The following is a 27,391-nucleotide window of genomic DNA, read 5'->3' on the forward strand; positions in this document are numbered from 1 at the left end:
GTTTATTGTTTGCAATAATTTTGCTTTCTTTACTTTACTGTTTGACTCTTTATGTTTTTGTTATTGAGACTAAAATATTGACCAGCTCTTTAAAATACACATAGATTTAAAAATACATAGGTATACAAACTAAAATCTTCTCATTACTAAAAGGCTACTAATGCAAGAGAACACCGATCGGGGCCTATACTGTAAAACATCACGAAATTCCATGTCCATCAGTCCTTAATCCTTCGTTCCCACCAAAGCAGGTGTTTGTATTTTTTACGCGCAAATTGGCGTTGAACTTTAAATCCGCTACGTTTAGTCAGCAGTCACGTCACGGCAAACAAAAACGCGCACTAACTGTTTAGTTTACCTACCGACTTTTGATTTTGCATATTCATATTCAAACCAAAGGGATTAAAAAAATTCTATTGAAGTAGGTAAGTGAATTCGTAAAACAATATTAGTTAATTAGTAATAGGTTAAAAAATTTCGGAATTATTTAACAATTGGGTAACTAGGATGTGAGTTGGTTTAAAACATAAAGATATCATACTAAAGCCTGAAATTCAACATAAAATACATAAGTAGGTATACTGTACTTTTCGCCTTTCCTCGCGTATTCGTCACTGTAAACTGAAATGGGAGTAAAGCTGAAAATGTTGAAATCGTAACATTATGCATAATCTTTCTTATTTTAATACTCATCATGAGACAAATATTTGGTTCTACATGCCACATGTTTATCCCTACATGCGTTCTTCTATAACTGTATCGCTCATCCGAAGTACCCTATGATTCAAATCGAAAGCTTGACTCTGGGAGCGCGCCGAGATAAAGCAAGTAGCCGATGTAATCCCCCAGATTTGTTTAATGGACTTAAAGTGCTGTATGCATGTTAATGTCATATCCATAAAAGCCATATCGTACAGAATAGAGCGCACGAATGCGTATAGCATAAAAACATAAACACATCTCTAAGATAACGAATTTCATGTTAACCGTTGCGACAGCATTGATTCAAAGTGTCGGTGTCACTAAAAACTTTGGTTTTATTCTCTGGTTGACAATGGCTCTTTATTTATGAGGGTCCGGCGCGTGACGGAAGTGGCACGGATTGAAATGGTCAGCTTTTGCCAATTAGCCTCTTAGCTGTAGTTTCCGCCGTCACAGTAGGGTCCCATCAATCAGTTGATAAGCAAAAATTCTCACTGTTTCAATCCTATTTGTGCAAAATAAACTTATGTCTTCCTGTCTTTTGTAATTTCAACACAATTACTGTTTGTGTATGTTCTGACTTACTAATAGCACATGCTTAGATAAATCAGGTAAGAAAGTACGAAAACTGGGTTAAACTTCCTCGGACTCTCATAGCCCGTTACAGCTTTTTCAGTATTTTCACGTTGATCGATCCGATATCAGATGTCGGATATTACTGTAAATAAGCTAAAGTAGTAGTTCAAAAGAAAGTGTTCATGCAAGAATAAAAGGACTTGATGCAATTTAGGGCATTTTCTAGCAATAGTTTTTCTCCAAAGGTCATTCAACATCCGATATCGAATTAGGCAATGTGAAAACGCTCTTACGGTGGTATAATCATAATCACTTGATATGATAACCACTGACAATAGATATGCCAATTAAACTATGACTAGATTTCCTCGAAAAATTATATATGAATCCCTGTTATTAAGATATTTTATATTTACTTATATATAAGTAATAAGGACCAGATTGTAAGGAATTAATTTTATTATTAGGTATCTGTCGCCTTTGTCTAACTACTGATAAATACTGACTTTAAGATGAATACAAACACAGGTGATAAAATAGATTTTTTTCTAAGTTATCGTGGACTGGATTTAGGTTCGATTATTCTAATCTGAATACACGTCAATCTTCTACAAAGAACAAAGTACCCACGCGAAATTGAGTGTAGCAGTTAAGTTAACAAGGTAAAGTTGAGTGATATATGGTATCAACTGCGGAGCTCTACCGGCGTACCGGCCCGACTCAGTTAAAACAAGCTCGTGCTCCCGGTCGGCCGCTCCTCGCGGCGGTCCATCGAGGAACGACACATCCGACAGTTACTGCGGTATCGTCTTCAATAGCAATGCCTCTTGAAGTATAATCACATAGGTGGTTAAAAAATCTCCAAATAACTGAATATACTGATTATTAATTTCCAAAATGTAGTTGAAATTTTGTGGGAAAAGTGCGAATTAAGAAATGCTACAAAATGCCGTGGAATTGCTTCTGGGGATACCAACCTCCAGCACCGACCTGCAGAGTCAGTGGGCCACTGCACCTAATTCAGGTGAATATGCCTTCACTATGACAGCTTAACTTAGGAGTCCTATGTGATTTAACCTGCCTTTTACTTAAACTTAAGTTAGTGCGGTTGACATCAAATAGAACACGTAGAGTAACAGGAATATATTGGATTGATAATTATGTATGTAAAATTTTAATGTAGGTTTTAGTTTTATATTTTGTTAGTAGTAGTGCCGTCCACAATCTTACTGCTTTGCCTTAAGGTTGACTGGTAGTGAATGGTTTTGGTATTAAGTCTGCCTTTTGTACGATAAGTTTTTCTTTTGTGCAATAAAGATTCAATAAATAAATAAATAAAATAATTACCCAATAGTACGCCGATATAATAAAATAAAATAAATGTCATATACGAAAGAACAAGTGACAAGGGCTCAAGTTAAAGTAATAATTTAACTTGTGTCCTCATTACACGATGAGATTTCGTACACCGATGTCGATCAAAATTTCGAAGTTAAAATAATTTGACGAGTTATAACTAAGTCGTTTAAGTGTACACTAGGCCTCACTTCACTTGTGCCTGTTGTACCATTATTGACTCAAGTGTAAATTGGTTATAAAGCGGCTATACTCACATGGACAGCAAAACTGTATTACCCGTACTTCTTACTCGTTAAATATTTTTGTCAAACGTGCAATGAAATGTTGACATGACTTACTTCAAATTAGGTCCCGAAATATTACGTATCCGGTGTGATGAGTGAAGATGATATGTAAAGGAATTTCATACAGCCTTACACACCTAGGTCTGTACTGTAATGCAACCTTATTTTGTTTTTATTAAACGTCAAATTGAGGCACAACGTCTTGGCATTAAACCATCAAATAGTAGTAGATTCGTATTTTATTTTTAGCTGTGTAAGTCTACGTATAAAACAAATTAAGTATTTTTTTTTTAATTAATTAGATTTCCGAGAAAAGCACTAGGTATACAAATCTCGCCGAGAAACGGGGTTACCGGTCGCGTATTCATATCCGTATATGTCTATATCTACTTGGCATGCAACCCTTCGTTTCCCGGCTTATATAGTAATAAGGTAGTGTAAATACTTACGGCCCAATTTGGACAATGCTTATAAGATGTCACAGCAATACGATACCGATCTGTCAGGGTTAAAAGTGACATTTCTTTAACCAAAAACGTCACTTTTCACACTGGCAGTACGGTATCGTATCGCTGTGACATCTTATAAGTAATTGGGCCGTTAGTTACGGTCTACTCAAACTGTTGTTGAAAATTTGAGACATTGGTATTATAAGTATATTAAAATCGTTTTGGTTCATACAGGTAATTTGGAATCGACTAATGCTAAACCAAATGCGTGCGAATGTATCGCGCTGATACTGGTGGAGTTTCCATCAGATTTGGATTGGATTAAGAGTAGAATGTAGGCTCTTGCCGCTTTTTTTATTTTGAAGGGATTTCTAGGTCGGGGTATCCTGAATTCCCACGCGAGTTCCAGCCCTAATAGACACAATGAGATATAATTGGTGCAGGGCCGCGAGCGACCACCGCCGTCGATCCACATTAAGCTCGGTGCTGCACGCTACAATGCCTACAATACAATCTTTGTACTATTCTTTTTGTCTTCATATTTTCCGTGACCAAGCTTGAATGCCTTTTCAATTAAAATGAGTTGTATCTTTTGCCTTTGGTTAATTCGAATAAGACAGTTAATTTTAACTTTTGCTTAACTTGACAATTTACCTATTGGGTTTTTTTTTAGATTATTGTTAATACATTCAAATTATTTTAAATCAATATTGACAGCGACCTTATTATCAATGTCGCTAAGATGTTTTAAGAGTTTTTTTTTAATAAATATCTATGCATTCATGTCACAACATTATTTTTCTAAGGGTAAGTACCACAAGAAACCAAATGGATAGGCCAGTAAGGTACTAAGGTAAGGACTAATATGCACTAAGAGGCTTTGATTTAAGCTGGTTAATTATTTTACTTGTTTTAGTTACTAGGTATGAGTATTACAAGTATTTAGTTTTGTCTGACATTTACTTCATTTCAAATTCATGCATAAATTAGCGACACAAACACAACAATAGCTTATATCAGTCAGTAAGCAAATACCTACCAAGTAAGTAGGTAGTACCTAGTTATGTAAAGAAATAGTAAAGCGTAATTCCAAATAGCAGTGCCATTCTATTCGCTTATCAAGAGCTGGTTATTAAATATTTATTGCTTGCCATTAAATAGCTACCTATTGTTGTGTTGTAGGCACTTTCCTACGTAACATGTACAGTACGTATGTGCAATAACTACTTATTAGAGTGAATAAAATACTTATTATAGTATAGGTAAAGTCTACTCGACACATACCCATTAAGTGTCAAATAGAGTGTGAATTTTTGAACTTAGGGTGTCAAACATTCGGACGATTCTTATTCAGACCGTAGCCATAGTCCTTGATCAATTGGCCATCAATAACAATCCTGGTTAAAGACAGACGAGTACATTATTTAGACCTATATTAAGGCTAATTAGTTTATTTCTAGGTGAACAAGTTTGATGTTATGTTAAAGTCAGTCGTGACTGACAGACGATTGGTAACGTCTCATATACCTACGATTAATACGAGCTGAAAGAATCTGTAAGTAGATAAATAATGTTATTTAAATATTATCCGCGGAGCAGCTAATACACTATACTGTTAATAGGTACCGATAAATAAAATTATAATTTACAAGCCTTAATCGAACGGGGATAGAGCGTCATAAGTAGGCTGCGCCCATTTTAGTCCAAGCGTTAAGTCTAGGGCGCCCTTGGATGCAACGGAGTTAACGGTAGAATGCTAATGCGACTAGTGTGATGTCGCATGGCCAGCTTCTTCCCAAACGCTTGCGCAAGAACAAGTGCAGCGCCCACGGCGCAGGCGCCGCCGGCAAGTTCATTGTCACCAACATTACATACCCACTGACCTGCCCACTGCTTGTCTACAGAACATTTTGTTAATACTGGCTTCCATCTTATTGTTCCATATTTGGCTTCCGTTTAACCCAGTTTAGTAAACTATGTTTGTACCTAGTTTGTTTTTATTCGAGATCTTCGCACCTAATTACAAACTATTAACATTTATTCGTAACCTTCTCCTTTAAGGGATAACTCCTTGAAAACAGGCTCTTAATCTTTACAAATCAATTAATTCATTAATTGATAGAAAGAAACTAAATAGTAGTTAAGACTAAAGTTATGAATACACATTATTTACTCTGAATGAGTAGTAGTGTACTCTTATTAATTAAATTGTAGTATGACATTTTTCCTATATTATATTAATTCGTTGCGGAAAGTTTTCGCTTACTCATATTAAAACCTGTACGTACCTACTCTGCTTTAAATATATGTAGCTTGTATAAAGTAACCGTTTTTCACTACAGTTAATTTTCATAATAAATCCATTACAGGTTACGAAACGAGTACCTGAAGGATCGTAATGCATGAGCTATATTTATATAATATGGCCCACATTAAAGCAATCTGCTCTGTTCAAATGCAGATGCTGAGTGTTCACTGGACGTGGTATTCTTAACCGGGAGTGCGTACATCTTATTTACTCACATACTTACTTGGGCCACTGAGCAAATATACTAAAGGCACAGTACAAATTCTGTAATCAGTATCTTGACCGCGTTTGAGAGTACGGCACAGCGTAAATGCAGAAGTGAGCACTGTTTACATTATCTCGAGACTCTCAAGAGCACAGCATCTTTCGCCTCATTCTGTTACCACAACAAGCTGTTGATCGTGTTTCATTTGTTTGTCACTAACATAATCTTTCAGTTTCACTAATAGTTCCTGCACTTAGAAATTAACCTTAATTATGCCTATAATATGGCTGATGCTTGGATGGCTTTAGTCTATAAATATTAAATTTGCAAGTTAAAATACTTATCGCTGTAATACTGCGACTGAGCTACAGTCTTGTCTGCATGGAGCTATTGTGTTAGTGTACGCATTCGTACTTTATCTATCCAACATTTATAAGTTAATTAGGAGCATCTGCGTGCGCGCGCGCTGCCTGTACAATGGGGCCTTTCAGCGGCGGCGCTTTTGACGCATCCACCTAATTAACCTCGCTATGTACATATTAGACGTTATTGTTCGATTCACAATTGCCGATGGATGAGACTGTAGCGTTATTGAATCAGTTTGACAGATGTCATGTTCTATTTAAACGAATTATTATCGGTTTGTTATCCACTCACGTGAATATCTTCAATTCACTAAAAGGCGACGTACTTTTATTTTACAGTACGGTCCAAAAATACGTTGACAAACATTTATATTGCGGCATATTGATGATAATTTTAATAAACGTTTCCGTTTGTGTATCAAAGTTAAAGGAATATATTTTGAATATAATTCACTAGCATAGCAACCCAGCCCGGCTTCGTACGGGTAAACATTAGCAAATCATTCACGTAAAACTTCCTGAAGAATCACTCTATTAATAGGTGAAAATCGTATAAAAATCCCTTCAGTCATTTTTGAGTTTTCATAGTTACTAAACTAGATATACTATATATAAATGCAGTTACTGGTTTTCTTCCTACACAAATTTTAACCAAAAGTACCTATATTTCTCTTGAAAAGACTACATCTACATCTACATATTTATTATATACCTACACGTTTTCCTAACAAAACCTCTATAGACATTGGTGAGCTTTCTAAGAACTGTGACACATTATTTTCACATTTCTGTAATATTATTGGGATTATTGCCATTATGTTGCAAGTTTACTTAATACATACGTAATAATATCATATTTTTTGTTTACAATTTTTAGATATTTTCCAAAATGCATAATACCTAAGTTTTTAAGGAAAACGTTATAAATGCGTGGTTTTGAGGTAGACACTAGTCAAGAGCCACGTGTTTTTATTCTTATCTGTAAATGGTGTGGCCGTTTCGGATTTCATTGCCAACCACGATTGTTGCGTTGACAATATCGACATCACGCCGCGCCGCGAACATTGTAGCTGCTTAAAAATTGAAACAACCGGTAAAGTCCGTAACCCCAATGAATATAAGCCATTTTAGATTATAGAACGGTAATATAACGACACGGTCTCGCACCAACGCCACCACACCAATCCGAATAATACCAAAATTGCTTCATTACACAGAAGCATTCATCCGTTGGCCGGGCGCAGTAACAAAATGATTTCGGTGCAGCCTGTCAAAGAGAGTAAAATAATACGGGCGATAGCCAGTTCAGATAACCTTCCTTGTCAGTTACTTTAGCTGTATTGATTACTGTGAGATAATATTAATTAATGATGTAAATTCGAGTCAAAAACAGAGCATTCTGATTATGAACAATGCAAATAATGAGCACATTAAAAGTTGTCGGATTAAACTTTAACCCATAAGTATATCTGTATATTTGACAGATTATGTAACTTAAAGGTAACTAGGATTCGACCAAATATTTAATTCCGAAAACTGACATAAACATTTCTTTATTTAGGAACGCTTACCATATACCTTCGAGCTTCATTATTACTGTTTATACTTTTCCAGCGTGCAGCGAGTGTTAGAACTTCCTTCACAAGTTTTCAAGCTACCTGAAAGCCTCTAACTGGGTTAAGGACTATAAGAAGAAACACCGGTTTTACGTGCCTTCCAATCCAAAGTAGGGAAGTGCAAACTTGGTAACCACTCCACTAAAGTTACGCATCCTGTGACCGGCGGTCGTTTTGCGAATGTAGGACAGACGTCGCGTGGATCATCGTTTCATAAAGAAAATTTGTATTATATGAAATAATTTACTGACTATTGTTATTCGAATCACAGATACGACTGTCACCCGCGCACTTTCAATATTGAATCGTCAACTATTTATAGGAACTCGTAAATCTGTATACAGTTTCTATATTGCATAAGTTTTAGACGGCATTCTGTTTGTTTATTGTCGTCACGTGTGCCGTGAACTGCTGGAAGTTATGCTGGATTCTTACATACAGACAATGTGCATACAAATTAGCCTTAACGTAAATATTTACTAGCAATAAGTCTTAAAACATTATCTTGGTTGTGTCAGTGAATAAGTAATAGTACTACCGTACAGAAAAGAAACTTCCTACAAAACCGAAGTTTGGCAGCAGTTTGGATGAATCATGATGTCCCTTTCTAATGTATGGCACTATCCCTTTCCGTTATTTAGGGTCGTCAAAATTCAAGTCATTATCTTATCAGTAGTTGTACACTTAAAGGGACGTAAAGTTGTGTCAACCCCAATAATTGCTGGTAGCAATGCTGAGCCGAACGGAGCCGACAATGCCCGAAACGATCAGTTTCACCTTCCTGGTTGTGTAATGGTTGATATATCAATTAATCTGATTTGTTTTGTTCTGTTTGCAAATGATACTTACTATGTACACTGTCTCTCAATACGGGAAGAGTAATTGAAATTAAATTGCCCATTGATATGATATGGCTGAAAGCAAAGCGATGTGACTGCAGCTATGCGGGAATCTATTAGGGCTGCCACTGAAGATTTATTACGAGCCATTTACGTGATTTCGATTTTAACGAAAGGCGCCCTGAATTGCTGTGACAGTTTGCAGATACGGCACGGCACAGTGTCATGTTTTTTTAAATCGATAATTCTGCTTCTTTCAAAGCATTTGCAATGATAATTTCTATTTTATAAAGTAAAAGAAACGAAGAAGAAATGTTTATACCTACATTAAGCTCATTAGAGTGTATGCTATTATAGTAAAAATAATGAAAATACTACGGAGTTTTACGTAGGTTCCTACTAAACCTTGCTGTTTTAAAGGGCCGATCGCCAACCTCAGCAGGTCTTCATGCACTCACTTTTGAAACACTTCGCAAAGTAGAATAGATAAAAAATACTTATTGTAGTATCTATATAGCTGAAACTTTTTTAAAATATTGTCAAGTTGGTAATCTGTATTTTGTATACAGTTTATACCATATCTATGTAACCATCAACTAATTAAAAAGCAAACATTGTATATACTCCGCTGAGTAGCCACGGCTACTGCAAGCAATTTATAGTTAGAAGCATGGTATAATCATTAGACACATTTCCAAATCAATAGGCTAGGTAGTACAATTGTAACAGATAATAATGTGTATCTTTTTAACTACTTACTACTCAATTCCGATAGGTGCACTAATTGTTTACCTCACAGTTAATGAAAAATGTTTAAACAGTAAAATCTTTTTTCAAATACCTGAATGTTATCTTCAGCATCGGCTTCTTGAAGCTTCTACTTCACAAATAACGCCGACAACCCTAGCGGGTACGGATAAACAAGATGATTTACGGCACATTCCTGCGGCTCCAGGACCACTGCGCCTGCCGATGGGAACGAGATTACTTCACATTCAACTGATGACAGACTGAGCGCTTTGTCGCGCATTGTTCGGCCTAGGGCGAGCATTACTCACCATAGCACACATAGTGTACATTTGACGGAATGTTTGGGCAGCGTCAGTGTACTGCGTACATGAAAGGAACCCGATAGCATTGATGCCCAATTTTGATTCGTTCATTATTGAATATTGATAGACACGTTGCTTTGAATAACAATTAGGACAAAATGTGTTTTTAAACATACATAATTCTATGGACGTAAATCTTGTTAATTAACTTTACAAATAAATTACTTAAACTTACAAATACATTTAGAACAATATAATAATCTTGGTTCATAGCTGATATACTTAATTAATTACAATTATGAAGAGTCAACTTCTCATGACAAGCACGATGCATCACAACAAACGTGTGCTATATTCTATTCGTGTTCAATTATCTAATTTGTGAATTAATTGTTAATGCATGGTGTAGAATCGGGAGCGGATGTTGCGCAATACGAGTTCAGGAACCGTTTGTTGTGCGGAAGTGGCCCGGCCAGTTCACAGGTACTTAATGGCGGCCCTAATGAACAACATGCACTCTGGGTAGCGGCAGCGGCACAGGAGCGGCAGCGCAGCATCTAATTATGCGTAATGCGCAATACAAACTGCTCTAAGTATACAATGCCGTACATATATCACTTTGATTAAGGATACGCTGTCTAGCCTGAAGTACCCACACGTCTTTAGTTGAATGTTGATTGCTAATGAGCCCTCGTTTAACGTCAAAGGCTTCTATAGCGTACTAAGTAAGTTAGTGGGAAAATCAAGCTACATTCAAAAGTCAGTACGACAAATGTTGACCGCCCGACCGCAAGCAACAAACTTTGGTTATCCATATCATCTCACAAATTAACGCTCGAACTTTAACGTCATTTCTCGTATTTCACTCCAGTGGTGATCTAGTTTTACGACATTTTAGTATTAACACTATTAACGGGTTGTCACCTTTTTAATGACGACGTATTGGATTACTCGGGTGTAGGTTTCATCACTGAAATTTTAGATGTGTCCGCGCAAAAACATCTGGCCTAAACAAAAAACAGTACGCTTCGCGAAACATGCTCAACAGCTGCCTGGTGTTACTTTGGGTGATTAAAAATGTTTTGCTTGCGTTAAGGAGTCACTTCGGTGACGCTTCACGACGTGACCGTAACGCGGCCCGAGCACAAAATAGAAAAAAAACTTACCTACTTATTGAGAACTTGGATCGTTCATCGATAAAGAAACGGCATGAATGGAAGTAATAAAGTTTTATTCCTTATATTGGTACATAAAGAGTCTAAATATAAGTTCCGCCACCTGGTGCAGCCGCTTGGTCGTAACTTTGCTTCGAGTGCAGGGAACATTATTTATGACACTTCAACTCAACACAATGAAGCCGCAAAAATAACCCTTGACTATTTTTCTATTGGACAAATTATAGTCATAATATGGCTATTCTTAGTAACTGCGGGCTATTTTTTAAATTATTGTGTTCTATTATGACCCCTATACCAAACATACGGCACGGTAGCAATAAATTAGGACTGTATAAACAAGTAGCAACAAACAGGCATTGTAATGAGAACCCGTACTCTACTGCCTAACTACACAAAACAAAGGTTCCATTCAATTAGTTTATTTATTTCAATATAATTTATTTATTTAATAATAATTTATTTATTTAAATATAATTTATTTAAACCACTATAACCTTTTTTAAAGAGACCGACCACAAAAAGGATTTCAAGCTTCGGGTACGTTTCAAGGTTCAAGATCTGGATTTGAATCCATCATGATTTGAGAAGTTCCCTCAAGTCCTCATGGAACCCATCATCATAACTGGACCTTGACACAACAAACAACTTAACAAACTTAACGAAGAGAAATTGTTAATCGTGAAATACGCGTCGTTTAAGAGTTCCGTTCTGGTCTCATTAGCATTTTTGAATGCATATGCTTGGTTCGTTTTTGAAAATACGAAATTAGTGATATGTAGATATGCCCATAAGATTTGAGGAGTTCCGTCAATTCATATAATGGATCCCATCAACAGAAATGGGTTTGACAGAAATGGGACCAACGTAAAACTACATACATACTTTCAAACAAAAAAAAACTCATATCTACCGATACCGATTTGAGAAATGGCGGAGTTCTGCACGTTGGCTACGCGGGCTGAGGTAAAATACTATACATAAAAAAATAAAAATTGAACGATTTTATAAAATTTATTGAAGTAGGATAGAAATAAGTATTTAAATAAAATATAACTACCCCATACCTCAGTGATTATTCATTGTAGAAGACAAGGGGAACGGTAATATTTGATGGAGCCTTTGTGAAGAAACTAATAAAACTTGTTAAAGAGCACAATAAACTTAATATTTCAAGTATTCGAGATTCCGATAAATATGGCGTGTAATTAATTTTATCTGCAGTTAATTCCATAGACATAAACTTTGGTTACGTTTTGAGGACTATCTTAAAGTGTTTATGACTATCGTAAAATTGGTGAGAAGCGTTATATGTACGTTAGTTCCTAATTGAGCAGAGTATTAAGAATGACTCACGCTAGACCGGGCCGGAGCTTCAGGTGCTTCGTTTTCTATGGAAAGGACAAGGACCACGTGATTACAGATCAGCCGTCATAGAAAATTACGTATCGGGCTCCTCTGCCCGGGCCCGGGCCGGTCTAGCGTGAGTCATCCTATTCACTGTCCAGTGGACGCCAATTATCCAAAATGCCCAGCATTTAGTGGGTGCGTTGTGCTGTAGATGGTAGTTCTCCCAGCCGGCCACGTGGGTGGTCTTCTTAGATAGCTATCGATTATTTCCAACTGAATTAAATTGATCGACTATACGTGATATTCATCTTTCTGTTTCACTAGCACCGGCGACTTTTGTTGTTTTATTTAATTGATTCTATTAAGATTCTTAGGAATTAATTTAAACGGAAATGATCTACTTAGAGTCAAACCAAGATAAGTTGGCAGCGATTTTGGCAGCCAACTTATATTCGCGATTTTGATAGCCCAACCAATGCAAGTGTTATTTTAAACGTCAAACTTCTATGAAATTATGACGTTAACGTAACACTTGCATAGGTTGGGCTATTAAAATCACTGCCAACTTATCTTTGTCGTACTTAGTCAAATGGTGCTGAACGTGACCTGTTTTCGAGCCATTAAGATTTCCTTCCTACAAGTTATGCCCGTAAAGGTACTTAAAGCCTCTTATATTTGTCATTTGCCCATAATCCTTTTGGGATAATACCTGCTCAAGCGAGCCTCTCGTGTCCCTTTCAAACTGGAATCAAAAGTTATAATAACAACTCTACCTATGTTAGACTCAAGCTATGCTTTTGATCAGGAATCCTTACGGATAAACAATCTGTGTATATTTCGAACCGACTTGCCATAGAACTTTTGCATGGACGTATGTACCTACTTTGTAAATACCTTCTAATGTATGTAGTTTACCTAGTTCGACTGTAGTTCTTAGTACAATTTGCGCACTGTGTATGACTATTTTGTTATTATATTGATCTAATACCTAACCTTATTTATCTCATTATATAAGTAATTTGGCTTCTAATATATGAATTTGATAAGTCTATTTTACGTTTACTGAAATAATTTGTAATCTATAAAATTACAATTTCGATAAGTCATCAACATCACACATTTCATGAATGACTGTCGGAACACTCGGAACATTTGTCAAATAATAAAAGTTGCGGTGGTTTGAATCTTGAAATTGATGGAGCTACACGCTATTACCAGACAGGCCGGTGCTCTATGTGGCTCTATGCATTGCCATACGGCCGAGCTGACAGCATGACGTACGACCAATACGACAGACGAGCCAACCCCTCGTCACGTTCCGTTCTTTTCACTTTGTGAGCAAGCCGCTGACAATTTAGGCAATTAAGTTGTCGCAGCGCTGCATAACGCGAAGTGTTAGAACTGGATCTAATTATATCTTACGTAACGAATAATCGTTAAGAAATAAGGTAAGAAATATTTTAGACAGTAGACACTACCTCTAACACTTTAAGGATAGGTACATTCGTTTTGAATTGCAGTGTAGAGAGTTCCGGGGATGTAGAGTCTAGTAATTCCTCGCAGCTCAGAGCTATACTGTTGGCAGTCAGATTTACACTATATGCCTGTAGCAAAGTGTCCGGTAAGTGTCCACCTTTATTTTGATACCTTGCATAGTGATTTTGCACAAGTTTTGTGTGTCGACAATGTATGTCATGTCTATGAAAACTACTAACTAGAATACAAAATGATACTAAAATTATTTATTTTAAGATAAGTTTTATTTATTTTTAGATTTAGGTTTTAAGTTTTATAGGTTATACAATGAGTAGAGCGTTTAATTTATTTATGATGAAAAAAGGATACATTTTTAATAAAATTTAATTATGACTACTTATAAAATAAAACTACTAAAACTAAACCTACCTAGAAAAAATAAAGATACCTAAAACAGACCCTGGCCTCTTGGCAGGGTGCCCATCACGCAGGCAGCATTCCCGCGCTGTATCGCGACGGCAAGCCTTTGCCTATATAATGTGTAATATTAAATAATCACATAAACAATAAAAATAAATGATACTTACATTAAGTTACTTCAATCATAGGGGTATAAAACGTGATGTATGTATGATATAAAGTTCACGTAACTACATATTTACATTTTAGAAATAAGTGGCGCAACGTCTTTAAATAGATGTAAACAATACTTATTTATAACAGTACTTATTTATATTTCTAAAAGATCTCAACCAAATTAAGGAAGTCATTGAATTTAATGTTTCATGTAAGTAGACTAAGTAGGTTCTTTCATATAAATAAAGTACTAACTAAAAACGTTTAAATGTTCTCTGGAAAAGGCAATGACTCCTATTGTGTTGAGAGTTGTTATCATTACGACTGATTTAGATATGATAATAAGAGGTTTCGCTAAACATTCGGCCGAGCGGGCGCGGTGAGGTGAAACCAACAAGAGCAGGGCCAGCCCATTTGTAACCATTTAAGGTGTCCATTTAAACGACATAATGTCCTTTAAAGTTTATTAGGCAGAAACGTTGATGAGGGTAATGTAAGTAGGTGCATTGTGTGAGATGTGTGTTTGCAGCAATTGCGCGTTAGGTCGTGTTGCGTAAGGCATCTGGGTGTACGAGTTGACGTCACATAAGTTTCGACACTGGACAAACAATGCTGCAAGACACTCGCACGGGCATCGTGTATGTGATGTATGTCCCATTTTCAGACAAGAGAAAATAACGTTTTTACGAATGAAGATTAGAGGTGAACTCATTTGGAATACATTGAATTAGTTGTTTAGTCCGTGATCAGGATAGGGACAGTCTCATATACCTACTAACTCTACCGTTCTGCGAATGCACAGTAAATAACATTGATATAATTTAGGTTACTTTAGTCTAATTAGTAGTCGAACTAGTCGAAATTGAAATTGTCCCATTTATTGTAGATATTTATTTGTCTCTGGTCAGCTAAACGACGGTCTACTTAATGTATAAACTTTCGTCCCTTTATTTGGTTAAAGTACCATTAAACTAGCGGTCTGTCTTTTATTAACCCGTATGAGAAGGTCTAATTTAATAAAAGCTGCCGTGATAAGCACTGGTTAATGAAGATAAATAGAATTTTGATCAAAAGCAGAGAATGCGGCGGCGGGGTCTGTAATCAACTACCAGTGCGATTAATGGACACGAAATACGGATAGCCAACATTTAATGAGCTCAGGAATCTAACACGTAGTCAGTACCTATTCGAGTCTGGAATTAGTATTCAGGTTACGTGCAGCTAATTTGTTTCATACTGTTGTGAAAGTCCTCATTGGCTAGACAAACTACCTGTCTATTTATACGGGATAAGTAGGCTTGTCAATTTTATAGCTGCCCAACATTGTAGAACCATAAAATTGGGTAGGTACCTATTTTCCATAAACTGTTATGCTTTAGGTTATGAGGTGTGAAACCGGTGAGGACGGGTCAGGGGTCGGTATGTTCGTGGGCCACTTGGTTCGGGTGCTCCGCCGCCGCTAACATCCGTCACATCAGCCGCATATTGAGCACAAGCCTTATAAGTGCGCTTGCACATGAGTTATACGTAAACGGTGACTGAATTATCCACGGCGCGGGTGGCCTCCCGGAATCTGGAGGAATACTGAGAAGCTGTAAATTAAGATTTAAGAAATTATAAACCACTTGAAATTTGACCCGTTGCCACGCTTTATGCTCGCACAAAAATTCCAATCGATCAATGCTGCATTAAAATAATCGCCCAAGAGCATGTCCGGCCATGCTCAGTGTAGGGTTCCGTAGGTAGTTCGCCATAGTTTTGATTGATAGTTCTTACTAAACTTTTGTTTTACGATTTGTTTCATATTTTTTGGACTCATGGTTTCAAAAGTTAGAGGGGTAGACATTTTTTTTCTTTCTGAGTAAATAATCCCGAAAATATTTACTTTATCATAAAATGTTTGTTGGAGACCTGTATTCGTTTTGAAAGACTTATCCAACGATATCCTACACCATTATTTTACTGTTCTATCGCCATGCATGATTTATGTATCCATGCCAAATTGCAGCTTTCTAGCACTAAAGATCACAGAGCAAAGCCACAGACGGACAGACGAACGAACATGGAGAAACTATAAGCTTTCCTAGTTGACTATGGAACCCTGAAAAGTGTAGGTTGACTGATTTAGTGTGTAATATTTACAAAATGTAGGTGTAATATCGGGCAGAAGTGCTAAGTGATGATTATTTGTTTTAGTCAAATTACAGTTACAGAAACGGTGTTGGCTGAGCAGTTCCGTCGTCTGATTTTCAATCCAGGGATCATGGGTCCGAATCCTGGCTCGTACCAATTAGTTCTTCAGGACTTATATGAGATTAACCGCTACGTCTTCAGTAAAGGAACACTCTGAGAAAACGCATATAAAAATAAAGATACCAACCCAACATGGGCCAGCGTGGGTGGAGGCATGAGCTCAGCAGTGGAACATAGGTATATTGGTTGAGATTACTTCAGTTTTCTTAGTACACAGGTGCAAATATGTGCACCGTTGTTGTTCTAGCAGACATAAAATTTTGCTCGTCATAAGGCAAGAGTGTCAAGACGTAATCTGTGTTTTATTACGGGTTATTTAATTTTTTACACATATTTTAAAAGAAAAGAGGCCACTCCTGCGGATAATATTTAATAGATCATGTGATCATGTTTTATCACACAGGTTTTAATAGAAGGTAGGAGGAAGGTTTTTGCTGCCAATGATAAGGTTTCAAATAGTTTCAATTAGAAAATTTTGTTGACGTGACGAACTTAGCAAATTTTTGTGTAAATATGACACGTTTCTTATTTTTACTGTTCCCGAAAGTTAAGGATATATAATCTTGATTTCTGAAATTGTCTTATATAATCGCCAACGTTGTATACGCCACACACAATACAGATTAGACAACCTACCTATGACCTACAACGAAAGATAGGTATGAAACAATATGGAAACTGAGGAAGTTGACATAGACTTCCTTCCCACATGTAGGTACAGGTATCTAGACAAGTCATGTTGGCGAGTGTATGGTGGATCGTGATTCCGACTTTCTCCGTGTACCTGCCATAGATGGATGTGGCTGAGTACCTGTCATTCATCCGTATACAGTCAGGGTTGCACGTAAACTATTACGACTTGGTATAGGTATATAATACAGTCTGTTTAAAAAGGAAAAGTTGAGTATTTTTTATACAAATTTATAAAATAAATAAATAATTAAGTCTATTTCAATTTAACAAACATTTACATTTCTTGAGCCTTTTATTTACATTTAAGATTTTGATAACTAGGCACAATATTAATTTCCCTTTTATAAATAAAAATAAGATAAAATAAACATATTATACTTGTACCCTAAAGGACGACTTTTAAAGCCGGGCATCTCGCAACTTTTCTTATGTAGATTCAAGATTTATCTTCGTTTTTAACTTTTGAAGTTAGGTTAGGTTAGTGTAATATACTTTATAATAGTGTAATGTACTTTGGCTGGGTCAAATCTGATACAAAAATTACTTACACATATCGAATGTTTAAATTACAGACTTTAATTTTAGAATCTTAGTTTGAGTTGTTTTATTGGAAAAAAGATTAGCCATATGTCGCATAAAATACTTAAAATGATAAAATGCATAGTGTGATGATATATCTATGGTTGGTCATTGGTGTAGTTACATACTTAATATATAAGGAAAAGTACTAATTGAAAACAATGATACTGTAACATTATTCGAATCAAATTAATTAAATAATTCAATAAAATGCCGGAATTCGTTCATTATTCACGATCAAGACCGTTTGGTAGAATAATTTGATAATTTGCGTTTTGTTTGGAGTGAGGGGAGCAGCCCGCGGGATCGGAGCCAGACACGCACACACACAGCAAACGGGACACCTCATCTAACCAGCCACAAGTTATCAGTCCAGTCCATAATAGACACTAACAAACCTTGTGCATAGTTAATTGTTTGCAAAACGCACAGTCGGTGATAATCGGTTCACAAGTTTATCAAAAATGATCTCATAACTTACGCCATCGCTTATCACGTCGACTATTAAGTAACATAATATTAATACACATTAGGTTCACCTTTACCACGTGCCATTACTTAGTCGGTGCCACCCTCTTACCTGGCATGAGGGACGGACCCTCGTATAACCCGAAAGTGAGGGAGTGTCCGGTCATCATCATTCGGCTGATGGCCAGCATAGACAATATTAGTTTAAAACCCCTAGTAAACTCATGCAACCATAAATTTTACGTGGCATCGGGGTACAGTCACGAAACGATTGCATTTCTTTTCAAATTATATCAATACATACTTAGATACTTTGAAGCGTTGTCGTAAGTCATCAATTAATAGTATTTATAGTTACCTATAGCATTAAAATAAAGGAAAAAATAAAATAAACAATTGTCTAGCAGAGCGTGGTTTCGATCCACGGACCTCTGGGTTATGGGCCCAGCACGCTTCCACTGCGCCACTCTGCTACTTGAGCGTTGAAACGAAATTAGCTACCACAATGTGCACGGTGTCTGATTAGATATTTCCACCGTTACTAAAAGGACGTATGTGCATTAGCCAAGATTAGAGGTCATATGACTTGCCATTTTAAAGATATTCCTTGATGTATTACATAGTTTAATACACAGGGCTATCACTTGACTAGTTATCATTTTTATACATTTATTACATATATGTATTTAATTAAAATATTTAAAATCGGCCAAGAGCATGTCGTGCCATACTCAGTGTAGGTTTCCGTAGTTACCATTCTGTCAGAAATTCATTCATTCATTCATTCATTCAAGCATAAGAGAATACCGTCGCAGCGTTTTGTACTCGTACCGTCTTTTTACTAAGCTTTAATTTTTTACTTTGCCATAACTCAAAAACTTATAAAACTTATGACCGATTATGCTCGCTAAAAGTATTTATTAAGCTTTTGTTTTACAATTTTATTTCATATTTTTGGGCCCATGGTTCAAAAGTTAGAACGCGGACAATTTTTTTTTCAAAATAATCTATTTGTGCATTATTATTATTAATGTACCTATTCATGTCCGTAGTTGATTACGGAACCCTGAAAATGGCCAAGTGCGTGTCAGACTACGCATAATGGAGGGTTCCGTATCTTCATATATTATAAAACAAAGAATGATATAAGTACAACACGTTGATTTTTACTGTTTTTTTTTTCACTTTTACTACTTTTAGTAACATGTATGGAGCCCTTAAAAATATTTTTTTACTTCTTAATTAAGTAGCTGCTCACAAAATACATATACGGTCCAATTTCATTAAACCTTAGCGTTTCCGAGTAAACTGACATACGGAGAGACGGTTGGACAGACGAACATGACGAAACCAAGAGGAAAATGTACAGTTTGACGAACACACAAGTTTTTTCTCCTGTGGACAATAGTTAACAGCTAGTGGGCATGTAGGTTTTACTTATCATACTTATCCAAATAAAAGGAGTACCTTTTCATGTTAAATAATTTTTAAGAAAAAAATCCGACTTCAATGAGGGAGACCGCGCGGTGAAAGAAAGATTATTGTTGATTTTGGATTTCATACAATTAAAATAAAAAAGCTTGGTAAAATACCCGCAATACTACTATATTTAAAATAAATTATTTCACACCATGCATGAAATAATATAAATAGCTATAAGTTTGCTTAAAAGAGTTGAGAAGTACCCTCAATTCCTCATAGAATCCATCATCAAAACTCAAGCTTGACAAAAATGTACCTTGAAAACCTAACTGCTTCACAAACATGCGAAGAGAACAAATTGCCAATCGTGAACTATGCGGCGTTGAAGAGTTCCATTCTGTTCATCATCAGCAGTTCCGCTTCATCAAATGTCACTTCTACAAATGTTAATGCTTGGTTTGATGATGAAAATACTAAGATCACTATTATATGCCTTTAACATTTGATGAGTTCCCTCGATGCCTCATGGACCCCATCGTCAGAACTCAAACTTGACAAAAATAAGTCTTAAAAATCTAATTTGCTTCACAAACACAGCGAAGAGGACAAATCGCCAAACGTGAACTATGCGTTGTTGAAGAGTTCCATTCTGATCATCATCAGCAGCTCCACTTCAGCAAATGTCACTTTTTAAATGTAAATGCTTGTTTTGTTGATGAAAATACAAAAATCACTACATGTATGCTCTTCACATTTGAAGAGTTCCCTCGATTCCTCATGGATCCTATCATCAGAACTGAGTTTTGACAAAAACGGGACCAATCTGATTCAAACAAAAAAATAATTTTCAAAATCGGTTCAGAAATGACGGAGTTATGAAGTAACAAACATAAAAAAAAACAATCATACACACCGAATTGATAACATCCTCCTAGAGGCTGTCAATACCTAAAGCGCGCACACTGTCTGTTTGTATCGGAGTAAATGAGATAGCACTGTCGCATGTTACTGGGCCTGGGCAAGGCAATAATAAGAAAAATATTTAAATAAAAAAAAGTGGATTATTAGTGTAATATTTTACTCAATAGCGGATAAGATATAAATGTTTTGAAATTGTGATTTTAATTGCAGACCCATAAGTCAAAACAATAAAGACATAAAACCGTTTAATTGTGATTTTAAGACCAATCTTTGCAATTATTTTCTATCGAGCCGATTTCGTTCAATCATGTTTCGAGTACAACCACGGTCTTTGAAATATAATTAAATAATTAATACGAACATATATTTTTCTTACTTGACTAAAACAATAGTCTTTCTTAAAAAACTGTTTAAGTAACATCAATTTCAAGGTCATTGGGTGTTGACAGCCTCTTAAAAATAAAATGTACCTTTATGGCCCTTAAGTTTCGGGTATGTCTACAGGAAAGACGTGAACACAGTTTTGTGTTTGACCCAGGTCGAAATTGAAATATAATGCCCAGAATTATGTACAAACCTATTAATATTCTAAAAAAATATGTGTAATTAAGTTACTAGCGTACTAACTATATCATCGATTCTTCAAAGTATATCGTGGAATTTTTAATCCTACACATCCCGGTCTTTTAGTCAATTGTTAAACAATATACATATTAATTCCACACGGTTTGTTGATATTATGTAATCCCTACTCTGTACCTAATAGTTTCCTCTATGAAACAGTTGCATAACTAGAAGCACTTAATCGAAATATTGTTTATGGTTAATGCAACGCGCTGGGCGCGATCGGAAACGGAAAGCTGTTCTGCTCCAGAAGGGTCAGATTGTTTTAATTGGCCCGAGTTGCTCGCGTTAATGAATGTGACTGACCGAATAACTGCGCTCTTTCATTGATAATAATTAAACTCCCAAATGCTGCTATTAGCCTATTAGAAGTTCAGATCACGCATCTACATTAGTACCTAAATTAATGGGAATAATTAAATTATTTTGAGAATAAAACTCCCTTCCTGTACGACAATAGTGCATCTAAGTATAACAATTACAATTAGCCTCAAGCCTTTTAAACATAATTTGTCGTAGAGGAATTCCATTCCGGTCTTCATGAGCAGTTCCATTTCATCAAATATTACTATTTTTTTTTTCTGTAATTGAATTTGATTGTTATTATCCTAATTGTACTTAAATTGGCATCTACCTAATTATATGTTGTATTACCTTTTGACATGTAAAATTTGTAATTTTATCAATAAAGGAATATGAATATGAATATGAACGTAAATGCCTGATTTGTTGATGAAAATACAAAAATCACTACATGTGTGCCTTTAAGATTTGAAGAGTTCCCTCGACTCCTCATGGATCTCATAATCAGAACTGGGTTTTGAAAAAATGGGACCAATCTGTACTTTCAATAAAAAAAAAAATTATAAAATTGGTCCACAAATGACGGAGTTATGAAGTAACAAACATTAAAAAAAGCGGCCAAGTGCGAGTCGGACTCGCCCATGAAGGGTTCCGTACCATTTATGACGTATTAAAAAAAATACTTACTAGATCTCGTTCAAACCAATTTTTGGTGGAAGTTTGCATGGTAATGTTTATCATATTTTTTTTTTTTTTTCATTCTGTTATTTTAGAAGTTACAGGGGGGGGGGGGCACACATTTTTCCACTTTGGAAGTGTCTCTCGCGCAAACAATTCAGTTTAGAAAAAAATATTATTAGAAACCTCAATATCATTTTTAAAGACATACGGGTCTGATATATATGGGTTTGATGAAAAAAGATTTTTTGAGTTTCAGTTTTAAGTATGGGGGAACCCCCAAAATTTATTGTTTTTTTTTTCTATTTTTGTATAAAAATCTTAATGCGGTTCATAGAATACATCTACTTACCAAGTTTGAACTTGAACAGTATAGCTCTTATAGTTTCGGAAAACAGTGGCTGTGACATAAACGGACAGACAGACGGACATGACGAATCTATAAGGGTTCCGTTTTTTGCCATTTGCCTATGGAACCCTAAAAAGGAACATACAACCGATTGAGAATCTAATCCTTTTGAAATCTTAAAGTCGGTTAATAATATTTTAAAGTAAAATTATGATCATGCTTTGTGACAGAAACATCACGAGATTCACGAGGCATTAATAATAGCCGAATAAAAACATAATTATATTTTGGTGACTCGTATTAAAACAACCCTCGTCCCTCAATTTATTAAGCGTGACGGTAAGGCACCAGAATAGACACAAATAGAAAACCGACAAATTACAATCGCTCTACTGGATCTCGACCTATATCAAAGGAGACAGAGGCAACATCCTTTGTTTTGTTTTTTTTTTTTTTTTTTATAAGTAACTTTAAACTATGTGTGAAATATGATGGTATTAGTAGTTTTATTTTGATTGATTTTAATAACAGTACCCCTAGTGTAACTGTGATCGACATCATAACGTGACGAACGCGTTTGCGTTAAGTGTCATTTTGTATAGGATTTTGAGTTTCCAAAACGTCCCGCTTGGCGCGCTCTTTCGAAATTCAATACAAAATGAGACTAAACGCAAACGCGTACGTCACGTTTGGAAATCGAATTTATTTACACTAGGGGTACTGAACTATTCTCGTATCAGCGACACTCGCAGTATAGATCGTGTCATTCACGACGTCGCGTGCCTGGACTCGTATTATAATGTTAGTTATTAAAAGATAGATTTGACAAATCTACGCGTCAACGTGGACGACACGAACTATATATGGTAATCTGTATTTTATAGGTAGCATCAAGACGAAACACACTTTCGACCCTAAATTAATCGTGGCATCCCAAGACAATGGTCCTTTAGAAATGCCAAGCATCTATTGTTTCCACATAGAAGTAATTAAGGTCCACCTACTGCTATTGCGTTGTCATTTTACCAAAAGGCGATGGAAGCTCTCAAGCACTTCGCATTTTTATGCAAATTCCGAGAGCTACGATCGCTACGCCGTAGCTGGATAAATTGTTTGCCCACGCAAATATAAATTATGATTTACACCCCTGCGTCACGTGTTCGTAATGTCATTATCGAGTTATTCGAACCGCGGTGTGATCGATGGATATTACACGTCGTGTCACCACCGTGAGAGCCGCGCCGACGTTAGGAGGATGTCACGTACGCTTTGAGCGCTCGCGCCCCGCGGAACAGATGGCTCACTCACTAAATTGTTGATTTGCTTCAAAGGAAGCGAAGGACGGCAGGTATCGACTAAACGCCCCGTCATGAATACAAATGTTCCGGATAAAGGGAAATTCATGAAATTGACAAAATCACGCCACGTGCGCCGCTTAGCTTACGAAAGTGATATATCTAGCTGTGTCTACAGAGATAACGGTGAAAATAGAACATCGCGCGTCGTATGGGAGATGAAATATTTATTTGCTCACCCTGGTGGTGGCTATTCCTATGCTCGAAATAATTATCAGACCAGTGCTTCGCAGGTTTCACATTTATATACACATACCTAAATACACTAGGGTCAGTTACCTGCAATAATATGTCACACAAGGAAGGCCGCAAAAAAATCTAACACGATCTTATTTGTAGACCCATAAGAGCGTGGTAATAAGAGCATTCATGCGGCCTTCAAAAAGAGTGACATTTTATTGCAGGTGATTGTACAGTCAGCTGCAGAGAAAAGGTACTTACCCATAATAGGGTACATTTTTCTGCAGCTGAGCGTACATTACAAATAAATATCATTTTTTTAACACAGTCAGTTCCAGCGTGAGCTACGCGCTACGAGCGTAGCCGATAAAACGAGATAACTCGTATGTAGCTTAAAGCGCCCTCGAACAGAGAACCCGCCTAGCGGGTCGCTGGCAGTGAATATGTTAATAGAGAATCTCCATCCAAACGTAATCGCCCCTAATATCCAGTTCCGACAATATAATCGCGTAAACGTAATGTCCAGTTCCGGCAATTTTAGTCGATTCTACGCGTGTAGGTTTAAAATTTACAATTATAGTGAAACAATGAAGTAAATATTAAGATTTAAGATCAAACAAGTGCCGCTTCCGTTGAAGTGCGTTCCATAATTGAACCCTTTATTCCCCGACACAACGGGCACGTGCCCTTTGATGGAAACTTTGATTTGGTTACAAACATCCGCTACGCATATTGCATTTAACTTTACCGTATTTAGCGATTGTTACAAATAAAAAAATAACGTGAAGGGACCTTATTGTCGAATGGACTTATTGGTGTTCCCATTACTAAAAACGTAAGCTAGCGTTTCGTATTCATGTAAAAATCATGTCCTACATATATGATACATTCCTTTTTTTTTATCTTAATAGTGCAAATAGGCGTTTTGTCGTTTTTTAGATAATTTAAAGTAAATTTAAACACTCAAAAAAAGTATGCTACGGTTGGAAGTTACATAGACGATATAAGTTTTGAGAAGTAGGTTATAAAATATGGTTAAAATAAGGGAATAATTTTTAAAATTTAATAACTGGACCCCGATAATTCACCTTGTATATTATCCTTGTATTGTGTAAAGTCGACCAAGTATAAAAAACCGGTCAAGTGCGTGTTCGTTTTACTCGCGCACCGAGGGTTCCGTACAAACTTTGAATTATCTCGTGTAGACTAAAAAGGAGAAATACTTTTGATCAGAAGTACCTATACTAAGTATATTTGTGTACAGCGCCATCTATCGGCAAATTGTCTTACTAATTAGCGTGTATGTTGATTTTTCAAGGATAATTCTCTATCATGTGAACCGATTACAAAAATTGTTCTTTATAAATGAAATAAAGTTGACTTTGATGTAATCTCATAGAAATTTAAAGAGTAATAAACACACGTAAAGTTGGTTTAATTGCAAACTAAATTCGGAACTGTTTTTGTTAGTCAAAAAAAAGTTAACAAGATCTGATTATATTTTTCCTGTAAAATGTAGTAATGTAGAGTAATGTTAGTATATGTAAAAAAATCATAATTTTTCTTCAGTAAACTTCGGAGATGAGATAATTTCTTAAAATAAAAAATGTTTTTAAATGTACTATTTGAGCTCTTTAAAATGATACCCCACCTGCCCTAGTCAGTAGACTTTGAAATTTTGCCCCCTCTTCATATTGGGCATCTGCTATAGTTAATAAAAAAGAAATAAACATATAATACTTTCAATGTGTCTGGGTTAGCGTTATTCATAACTATAACTATTCCAAATTTCAATTCGATAGCTTAAATCGTTCTTGAGATATTTAGCTTTGTGACAGACAGACCGACGGACGGACGGACAGAGTCGCACCATAAGGGTTCCTTTTGTACCTTTTTGGTACGGTACCCTAAAAAATGACAAGTGATGGGTTTTTAACTTATTAACCATTTAATTTATTATTATTCTAGGAAGTCTACGAAGTGAATACGTTTTATACGTATTTTTACATTAAATAAGTATTTTTTTGATTTTAATTAACGTTTTATATCAGTTAAAAATAAAAATAAGTTTGTAGCATCAGTCTGGATAATGAAAGATGAACCTGCAAAACGTGGGGCGACACTCCTCCTTTCGGCTTTTCACGGCTCCGTTCGGCTGAGCAATACTCCGAGCAATTATTAGGGTTGGCACATCTTGACGTCCCTATACTATATGTGCACGACCACAGATAAGACTATGACTTGAATGTTGACAACCCTAAATGGCCGAAAGGGATAGTGCCATACATTAGTAAGGGACAGCATAATTCGTCCCTGAATCGCTGTCAAATTTCAGTTTTGTTCAGTTTGGTTTAAAGGTACCTTTTTTAGTAAATAACTCGTAAACGGTGGCCCATAGCAAAAAATGTTGTTTCACGCAAATAATTTATATAAAACTGCCTAAAACAAAGATTCCGTACACTTTCTCGCTAGGATCAACATTTAAAAACATATTAATGCGGGAAAGATAATTAAAATCAATTTTATGGTCCATTTTTCTATATTTTCGTAAATAACTCGTAAACGGTGGCCAACGGCAAAAAAACTTGTTAAACATAAATAATCTACACAAAATTTTCTACAAAAAATTGAGCACAATTTTTGAAAGGATCAATATTTAAAAATATATTAAAGAGGGAATGTTAATTAAAATCAATTCGAAGGTTCCTTTTTTTAGTTTTTCGTAAATAATTTGTAAAGTATGACCCATATCAAAAAAATGTCTGACACAAATAATAACCATAAAATATTCTACAAACAACATGTAGATACTTTTCGCTGGGAATAATATTTAAAAAGATACTTAATTTAAAAATTAATAATAATCAATTTTAAAGTAGCTTCTTAGTTCTTCATAAATAACTCGTAAACGGATGCTCATAACAAAACAAGTTCTTACATATAAATAATTAACATAATATTTCCTACAAAAAACGTGCAGAACAATTTTCTCTAGGATCAATATTTAAATAGTACATTACGATACAAGTGCGAAAAATAGGAAATTCGAAACGAGTGGCGATAAATTAAAACACGACCGAAGGGAGTGTTTTAAATCGACACGAGTTGCGAATTACCTATTCGCACATGTATCGTACAACGTTTTACAGTACATATGGCCCTTTAAATGTTCGACACAGTAACGTAATATGCTACTTCTCGCACTAGTGCTATAAAGTAGCCCCATATGTACTG

At 35.8% G+C, this 27,391-nt stretch overlaps 1 protein-coding gene and 1 non-coding gene across 4 annotated transcripts in view; one reads left to right on the top strand and one right to left on the bottom strand.

Annotated features, from left to right (window-relative positions):
* The window catches only part of LOC133517765 (SH3 and cysteine-rich domain-containing protein 2-like), a 45,191-nt gene that overhangs the window by 5,877 nt on the left and 11,923 nt on the right, over nt 1–27,391 (top strand). The window contains exon 1 of one of the 3 annotated variants that reach the window (XM_061851176.1): nt 3–2,302. The exons of the other annotated variants lie outside the window; for them this stretch is intronic. Within the exon in view, the coding sequence (XP_061707160.1) occupies nt 2,225–2,302 (78 nt within the window). The 5' untranslated portion in view covers nt 3–2,224. Of the gene's footprint in view, nt 1–2; nt 2,303–27,391 lie in introns of those variants that run through there. 3 annotated transcript variants of the gene reach the window in all.
* Nucleotides 18,727–18,798, bottom strand: Trnam-cau (transfer RNA methionine (anticodon CAU)). Its single transcript has one exon. It is a non-coding gene; the product is annotated as a tRNA-Met (tRNA).

This window comes from Cydia pomonella, chromosome 5 (genome assembly GCF_033807575.1).
Source record: "Cydia pomonella isolate Wapato2018A chromosome 5, ilCydPomo1, whole genome shotgun sequence".
NCBI classification, from domain to species: domain Eukaryota; kingdom Metazoa; phylum Arthropoda; class Insecta; order Lepidoptera; family Tortricidae; genus Cydia; species Cydia pomonella.